Source organism: Chiroxiphia lanceolata, chromosome 18, assembly GCF_009829145.1.
Source record: "Chiroxiphia lanceolata isolate bChiLan1 chromosome 18, bChiLan1.pri, whole genome shotgun sequence".
NCBI classification, from domain to species: domain Eukaryota; kingdom Metazoa; phylum Chordata; class Aves; order Passeriformes; family Pipridae; genus Chiroxiphia; species Chiroxiphia lanceolata.
Window position 1 is genome coordinate 8,175,023 of NC_045654.1, and position 8,400 is coordinate 8,183,422.

The 8,400-nt window shown below is 45.9% G+C and overlaps 1 protein-coding gene across 1 annotated transcript in view; it reads left to right on the forward strand.

Moving 5' to 3' along the window:
• The window catches only part of HECTD4 (HECT domain E3 ubiquitin protein ligase 4), a 61,924-nt gene extending 54,287 nt beyond the window's left edge, over positions 1-7,637 (forward strand). Inside the window, exons 61-68 of the mRNA XM_032705577.1 lie at positions 270-1,576; positions 3,063-3,270; positions 4,145-4,368; positions 4,450-4,601; positions 4,944-5,050; positions 5,853-5,974; positions 6,736-6,926; positions 7,496-7,637. Coding sequence (XP_032561468.1) covers positions 270-1,576; positions 3,063-3,270; positions 4,145-4,368; positions 4,450-4,601; positions 4,944-5,050; positions 5,853-5,959 — 2,105 coding nt within the window. The 3' untranslated portion in view covers positions 5,960-5,974; positions 6,736-6,926; positions 7,496-7,637. The remainder of the gene's footprint in view (positions 1-269; positions 1,577-3,062; positions 3,271-4,144; positions 4,369-4,449; positions 4,602-4,943; positions 5,051-5,852; positions 5,975-6,735; positions 6,927-7,495) is intronic.
• Positions 7,638-8,400: the final 763 nt, after the last annotated feature.

Sequence of the window (8,400 nt, forward strand, 5' to 3'; positions counted from 1 at the left end):
ACTGACAATGTGCTGGCTCAGGTGGAGAGTTTAGGAAACAAAAATGACAGTTGTAATTTTCTGAGTTCTTCCACTGTATTGAAATTTTCTTCGAACTCCAGAAGTTTTCTGTTGACTGCACTTCTTGGAATACCCTTCCTGTCTTTCTTGCTGCAGATGTGCAGCTATTGAAACGAGCTTTTGTTGTGCTTTTTTTAGTGTTACTTTTGCAACTCACGTTATAAAGCAGTGAAACACTGCTGACCCCATGTCTTGCCTTTCTCACACAGGGAACTTCCTCTGGACCACTGATATGGCAGCGTGTGTGAAGGAATTAATATTTCACCTCCTGGCTGAGTTGCTTCGCAAAATCCACAACCTGGAGCAGAAGAAGAATCCAGCAGGATTGTCGTCCTCCATTGCCCTGCAGCTCAACCCCTGCCTGGCCATGCTCATGGCCCTGCAGTCAGAGCTTCACAAGCTGTATGATGAGGAAACCCAGAACTGGGTGTCTGGGAATGCCTGTGGTGGTTCTGGGGTTGGAGTGGCTGACCAGGGAAGGTTCTCCACGTACTTCCATGCCCTGATGGAAGTTTGCCTCGCTGTGGCAGAAGTAACCTTGCCCATCAACATGAGTGTCACAGCCAATGTGATATCGTCCACAAGTGCCCCAAATCTCAGTGACTCTTCATCCTCATCTTCATCCTCTCCGGGACAGACACCACAGAGTCCAAGCTTGCTGTCAAAGCGGAAAAAGGTCAAAATGAAGCGGGAAAAGACGTCGTCCTCAGGGAAAAGGGCTTCGTCCAGAGCAGCCGAGACGGACGCCGCGCTCCTCAGCATCGGAGGGAGCAAGCCTGAGGACATGCTGTGGTTCCACAGAGCACTGACTCTGCTCATAATCCTCAGGCACCTGACCAAAAAGGATCCCCAGGGGCTGGGAGTGACAAACGATGCGGTGGCAGACGCCTGCCAGGCCCTGGTGGGTCCCACGGCCCACAGCCGCCTGCTCGTCATCTCAGGGATCCCCACCCACCTGGAGGAGGGCACGGTCAGGAGTGCCATCAGAAAGGCCTGCAATGCCCACGGGGGGGTCTTCAAAGATGAGATCTACATCCCTTTGCAGGAAGAGGATCCAAAAAAAATCAAGGACAAAGCAGAAGGAGGCGAATGCAGAACTGAACTGGAGAAACCAACTGTTTCCAGCAGCGCAGACAGTCTGGACATCAGCAGCTCCAGCAGTGTCACCCCTGCCATGAGCGTCAGTGCCTCGGCATCCACCAGCCAGGCTTCCCTCTGCAGCTCCCAGGGGATATCCCGCACCGTCAGCGACATCTCCGTGGACCAGTTCCAAGCAGGACTGGAACTGGCCATCCCACCTGGATTGCTGGAACAACCACATGTTGTTTCCAGCCAGGAGAGTTTGGATCTCTCCCACTGCAGCACTGGGAGCCTGGGCAGCCTTGGCAGCCTTGGGGAACCCCTCGACAATGTGGAAACGGCATCGGTGTCGGACGTGGGGTCCATGTACACGGTCACATCCCTGGACAACCAGCCCCTGCTGTCACGGCCCATCAAGGGCTTTGCTGTGGTGGAGGTAGGAGAGGGGCCTCTGGAGTAAGGGGGTTCTGGGAGAATGGGATCTGACTCTAGGAGCTGGTTTCTGGGTGCAGGATAAGTGTGTGTCAAAGGGCACGTGAGACCAGGGAGACTGGGAGTTCTCAGCTTGGACAGGATGGCTGAGGGACTCCAAATTTCCTTCTGCACTGACTTTCTACTATTCACAGTGTCAGATACATTCAGTGTCTCTCAGAGAACAGAGGGGATCAAGTAGTGGAGTTATCAAGCAGCAATTTTAGAGCAGAAGGAAGGAAGGAAGAACTCTTGTGTGTTCTTGTAGAGCTCATTGTCACAAGGTGTTGCTGAAGCCAAGAGCATAAATGAATTCCTAAGGGATTAAATTCTTGGAGGATTGCAAATTGGTGGCTCTTAAACTCAGCAGCCAGTGCAGTTTTCAGTTTAGGAAATCTTTAAACTTCTGGTTTCAGGAGGCTGGGAGAATATGTAAAGGGGAAGTGTTATTCATTTCCTCTCTCATGTCAAAGACTTACTACTGGCTACTGCTGAGATGGATTTAGAGATTCATGTCCTTTTGGTTTGACCCACAAGGCAATTATTTAATGTTTAATGAGCACATTTTCACAGATTTTGAACCATCTATGGATTCTTCTATAAAGCTGCTTGAGGAGAGATGATAAATTTTGTTGATGTGTGGCTGCAAATGAATTTTAAAAGCATTGTGGGTGGTTGCCATCGATGCTGGATCGCTGCAGGTTTTTGACTCTGCACGAGAACCTTCTCTGTCCTTACACCAGCAACTGCAGATTTATCAGGAGCTTCCAAAAGCACAGCCATTCCTGATGGCCTGGGAAGGGAGAGATGTTTTTGTGTAGTCTGGGATTGTATCAGTTTCCCTTTTGGAAGAAAATCAGCCTGTTCAGATGGAAACTCTTGCTATTCTTGAGCTGTTAATTTACACGAAGCCCCCAGGGTTGAAATAACCCGTGAAGTGTGTCCAGAAAGCTGCCAGTGTTCACATGGAAACCACTCCGAGTCTGGAGCTGCTCTGACAGTGCTGTTATTTTGGGAATATAAGGAAGTTACTGTTTCTCTTCCCAATCTGTGCAGCTGAGGCTTCAAGCCCTGTGCTAATTAAGACTTTTCTGAGTGGAGAATTGAAGCAGGGACTGTAGAGTTATAAATAATGACAGGTTACCTGTCTGACACCTTCTGCTTCTTGATGTTTCCAAGAGCTGTCTCCAAACTAAGACATGGAATAGCTGGTTCAGAGCTGTGTCTCATTAACTCCCATCTTGGGGATTTCAGTGGCCTGATGATCTTTAAATGACGTTTTCTGGGCTGAACTTGAATTTTGATATCAAATTATTGATGTAGAAGAGTTGGAAGAGCAGCATAGTGCTTATCTGTAAGGGGGAGGGAGAAAGCTTAAAACCCAAATCCATGTAACTGGAAGTTAATTTGTGTTCTCAGAGTTCCTGTTAACTAATTTCATTATTTTACAGATAAGGTCAAGAGCTAAAATAGAGAAAATCCGAGCCAGCCTGTTCAACAGCAGTGACCTCATTGGCCTGTCCAGCCTGGATGGTGAAGATGAGCTGATGGAGATGTCAACTGAGGAGATTTTAACTGTTTCTACTGTAAACCAGAGTTTATTTGACACCCAAGGGAGCCCAGCACTAGAAGATTATTTCAATGATAAATCAATAAAAGGTATGTGGTTTCACATGGGCAAATACCTCACTTGTACTGGGGGAGTTTTTGGGGTACAGGGCTCAGATTCTCCTTGATTCAGTGGGACTCACTAATTGAGGGGTGACAGGGAGGAGTTTCACAGCAAGTTTCCTCCTTCCAGCAGCCATTTGCAGTCTGAACACGGTTCAGCTGTCCTCACAGCTAATCAAACAATAAATTAAAAATAAATAAACAAAGAACCACCAAAAAACTCCTCGTCAATCCAAAAAAACTACTGATTGAATTGTTTAGGGACTTCTTTGAGAAAATAACCACTGTGATAATTTACCACTGTTAGACACAGCATAACTTTAGAGTAGAAATTGGTCAAGTAGAACAAGGAGTAATTTATATTCTTTAAGAGCATGAAAGTTGTACAGATCCTAAAACATCTGGAATGGGCCAGAATCCTGAATCAGGGAAGGATAATACTTGGAGGAAGTTCAGTTGACTTACTAATTCAGCTGATAAGTGTTGCTGTCTGTCTACACCACATAATTTTTATACTGGCATCATAAATAGTCTTACTTTTTTCATTCCCACTCAAATAATAATTACAGTATGTGGCCAAAACAGGAGAAAGCATTCAGTTTGTTCTCTGTCATAAATGGGTGCAGAAGGGTCAGCCTTTTCCCTGTGAAAGTGACTTTTTTCCCTACAAAAGTGACTTTTTACCTTACAAAAGTGATTTTTTTTTTTTTCCCTACGAAAGTGATTTTCTGTGTCAAAGCAAGTGCCATGTGATAGAATATTTGAATGCAAAATATATTTTTCACATTGCAAATTCTATAGAATTGTCAGGGTATTTTATACCATATTGCTGGTTTTTTGTTTGTTTGTTTTTTTTTATTAGGTGAGAAATTGGTCCCAGGTGCTCGAGAAGTCCTCACAGAAATCTTTAAAAGCTGTGTCCATTCTGAGCAAATGCTGAGCCTGACCCCAGCCAAGCCCATCAAGGTGTCTGACATCTACCTCAGCAAGGAGCAGATCAACTCCCAGACTCCTGGGAACCTCCTACACGTGTTCTTCACCAACGTCCGCCCTCCCAAGAAGGTGCTCGAGGATCAGCTCACCCAGGTAACACTTTGAAAACTGTTTGCAGCGTCTTTTTGTGCCACTTGAGAGCACTGGCTAATCGTTCCCTTTCTCTGTTGGAAGATTTTAAGGAAGTATGGGGTGCCCAAGCCCAAATTTGACAAGAGCAAGTACAACAAGGCGGGCAAGGAGCAGCACCCGGTGAAGGTGGTGAGCACCAAGCGCCCGGTCACCAAACCCCCTACCAAGGAGAAGTCCATGCTCAACAGTGTCAGGTTGGTGTCTTCAGCCTTTTGGCACTTGTGAAACAGTTGATTTCTCTATTAGAATCCAGATTTTTTTATTCCCTCTCCCTCCATATTTCTATGGATTGGAAGAGGGAAAGGCAACTTTGGGATTATAAAAGACCCTCAAGGAATGTTTTGGGTTCTTGAACCCTTGAGTCAAGGCCAGGTTGGGCAGGGCTTGGAGCACCCTGGTCTAGTGGAAGGTGTCCCTGCCCATGACAAGGGATGGAACCAGATGGGCTTTAAGGTCCCTCTCAACACAAACCATTCTGGGATTCTGTGGAGAAATGAAAGAAATTTGTGATCCTAATATTCACCTTTGTCCCTCAGCCGAACAGCCTTAAGTGAGAAGAAACCTACTGTAAAGCCAAAATCTCCTGAGAAGAGTAAACCTGAAGAGAAGGACCCCGAAAAGTCTCCCACAAAGAAACAGGAAGGTAGGAGCCGGAGAGAATTTTTTATGGTTTTACATAGTAGAAAAAAAAATTATTATGACATTTATATGACATCGTGATAGATTTGGTTTGTTTTTAACGAGGCTAACTTAATGTTTTTGAAAGAGTGATTTAAAATGCTGGGTTTATTTTTATCTCTAAATCTGGGCTTGTGAGTGTGAGAGCAAACTGTGCTCATGCCATTCATCCAAGAGTGTGTAGACTGTGTGGATACATTGAGTAGAGAACTTCCTCAGGAGTGTGGTCTCAAGGGTTTTTGTAGTGGGGAGTTGGGATATCATGGGCTTGAACTAGGTGGGTTTTAATCGTGTTTCTAAATTTATGTTGGAAATTCTAAGTTACAAAAGGGAAACTGGTTTGAAAGGGAAGCTTCAGATACCTCCTAAGTGTATCCATGGAGGAGACAGCACAGCCATGCCCTGACAGGGGTTTATGCTTGGAATTTTTCTCTAGTCAGGTGGAAGAGGTGAACAGACATGAGCTTGGACTCTGCTCTTCCTGTAGGAAATGCCAGGTTAGCTCAGAAGCTGGGAATCTGAGCATTCAGCCAAATGTGGATCCTTGATACCTGGTTAGATGGAGCTGTCCCAGAGGGTAGTGGGTGACTTGTGTCCTTGAGGAGGGAACAAGGTTGGACCTGACATTGTGATGGTTGGAACGATCCATGGGATGGGATGGGAGAACCAGGACAAAGCTGGAAGAAGCAGCCATCCCCTTGTCCTGTGTGGGGTGTAAACTTTAGGGCGAGTCATTCACTGTTTGCTGGTCTCATCTTTGCTGTCAGTTCCTGAGGAGAAGTATCTGACCCTGGATGGATTCCACAGATTTGTGGTGGACCGCTCCAGCAGGACATCCGCAGTGTGTGGAGAGCATCCTCTCCTGTGGGTATGACCTGCACTTTGAAAGGTAAACTTTGCACATCTTTTTGTAAATGTGATACTGATTCATTGTGCTCACTTTAATAATCTTGATCCCAAGGGTTCCTGCTCCAAGTAGCTTTAACACTCCAATTTCCATCCATGGCTGCAAGGCCTGTCAATAAAATTGGTTATTTTCTCAAAACATGCTTTGAAGGAGTCTCTGTGCTGTCCAAATGCTGTCCAAATGCATTTCCTGACTATTTGTAGCATAGTCAAGAAAATCAGATGCCATAGTGTCCTTTATAGCTTCCACACTGGATAATAAATTATCATAATGAGAATTGTAGCTCCATCTGTCTCTGATTTCCTTCCACAATCAGTGCACTGGGTAATTGTTTAACTGGCAGGGTTCTTACTGGGTCAGAAATTATGTAGAAGAGGGAACAGTTAATTTCTTAATCTTGTACAAGAATAAAGTCCCTTAAATGAATTCTCCTTATCTCCCTGTGTCAGGCCACAAGCTAATTGTTATAGCTCCTTTCCCCATATCTTCTGCAGAGGAGATAGTGCACTAAGTGAGCTTAATAGGCAGTTCCTTTTTTCCTAATTATTTAATAACAGTGAGGAAAAATGGGGGATAAATCAGTTCTTGTCCTCGGACTGGAATTTTTGTAATGAAACAGCTCTGCTTAAGGAGACAGAAGAGCTCATCTCCAGGTAGTTCTTACAACACGTGTGGTTCTCCAGATGCTCTTAGTGAGCAGTGTAGGGCTTGGTTTGACCAGATTTTACACCTCTCACCTCCAGGTGTGCCTGCATCGATGCCAGACATGCCCAGAAAGCGTCCCGTAAGTGGACCCTGGAGATGGATGTGGCCCTTGTCCAGTACATCAACAGGCTGTGCCGTCACCTGGCCATCACTCCAGCACGGCTCCATCCCCACGAGGTGTATCTGGATCCAGCTGATGCAGCAGATCCCAGGATTGCCTGCTTGTTGAGTATGTATGGATTGTTTGCATAGAGGCCTTTTCCAGTGGAAGACTGGAGAGTGCTCCTGAACCACCCGGCTGTCCCCAGGGGTAGGGACATTCCTTGGAGCTTGGAGCCTTGGTGGGATGAGGGAACACTGAGTCTGGGTCTACTCCCTTGGATGTGTTTGGGCAGAGTTAGGAATGCACTGCAACTGCTCCCTGCTCTCCAAACAGAATTCCTAGATCAAGCTGGAGCAGGAAATACCTGGTGAGTTTGGCTTGCAGAGGGAAGGAAGGCTGAATTTCCATTCTGGATTAGGCAGACTTTAGTCACCTAAATCCTGTTTTAAACACTAAGTTCCTCTAAGAAGGTCTCCACGTAATGCAAATTGAGCGATGATGAAAGATCCTGGACTCAGACACCCAGAGGGATCCAGGAGGAAACATCACAGATGGTTTTGCATCCCGAGTGCTGGGATCAGAGGGACTGCTTTAGACACAGCTTGTGTTTGGCTCCTGGACCAAACCTGCTGGGAAGATGGGCTTTGCAGTAGGTGTGGGATCTCTTTCTGTCCTTGACTGGGTGTTCCCCCCAGATGTTCCCGTGTAGAGCCTGCGCCTGCGCTTTGCTCTGCTCCAGGCCCTCAACACGACGCTGGAAACGTCTTCCTGCCGCTGGTGGAGCTGCGCCAGACGGACTGTACGGGAAACAGCATCGCTGCCCTGCTGCAGGAGGCCAAAGGTGGCTGGCAGGGCTGGGAGGGGGCACCAAACACGGCATCAACCCAGGGCACTGTGGAGGGAAAGTGCTCCTTTTGATTTTTAAGGGAGAGGGAGATCATTCTTGCAATTAAGTCGTTAGACACTGTGCCCCTTGATCACAGAGGGAGCTGGCCCGTGTTCTGTCTGTGGGTGGTCTTCAATGTTCCTTTGTCTCCTTGGCAGCATCCATAAATTAAAATTGTTGTCAACAAGCAACAGATCAGGTGAAAGTTCCAGGAATTTGTCATTGAAGTTGTAGAATTAGGGAGATCAAGAAAATACTTGCCGTGCATCAGCATTTAAAGTGGTTTTTACAGCCTTCACAACAACAAGCAAACCCAAGATTTAGGTCATTACACTTCCCAAATTTGTCTTCTGAAGAAGATGATACAGAATTCACCAGAGATGTCAGTGTGTTAAGGAGGTTTTTTTATTGGCCCAGCTGGAAAAAACCTTGTAAACCAGTATGGGGAAGAGAGGAATGTTCAGAGGTTTCTCTTTATAGAGAAATTAGATTTATTTTTGGGGCAGTGTCACAGCCCTATTTTTTATCATGTTTTCTTGCCTGAAGCTTTACTGTCAAAACATCCCAGATGTCTGACAACTATTTGGCAAAGTGTTTCTATTTACAGAAGTTGTGGTGGAGTTGCTGGGATCTATTTATAGAACATTGGAATTGTGTTCTGTTCATCAGTGTTCTATCCCAGTGCACTTATTCCAGAAAACATGACTAACAAAT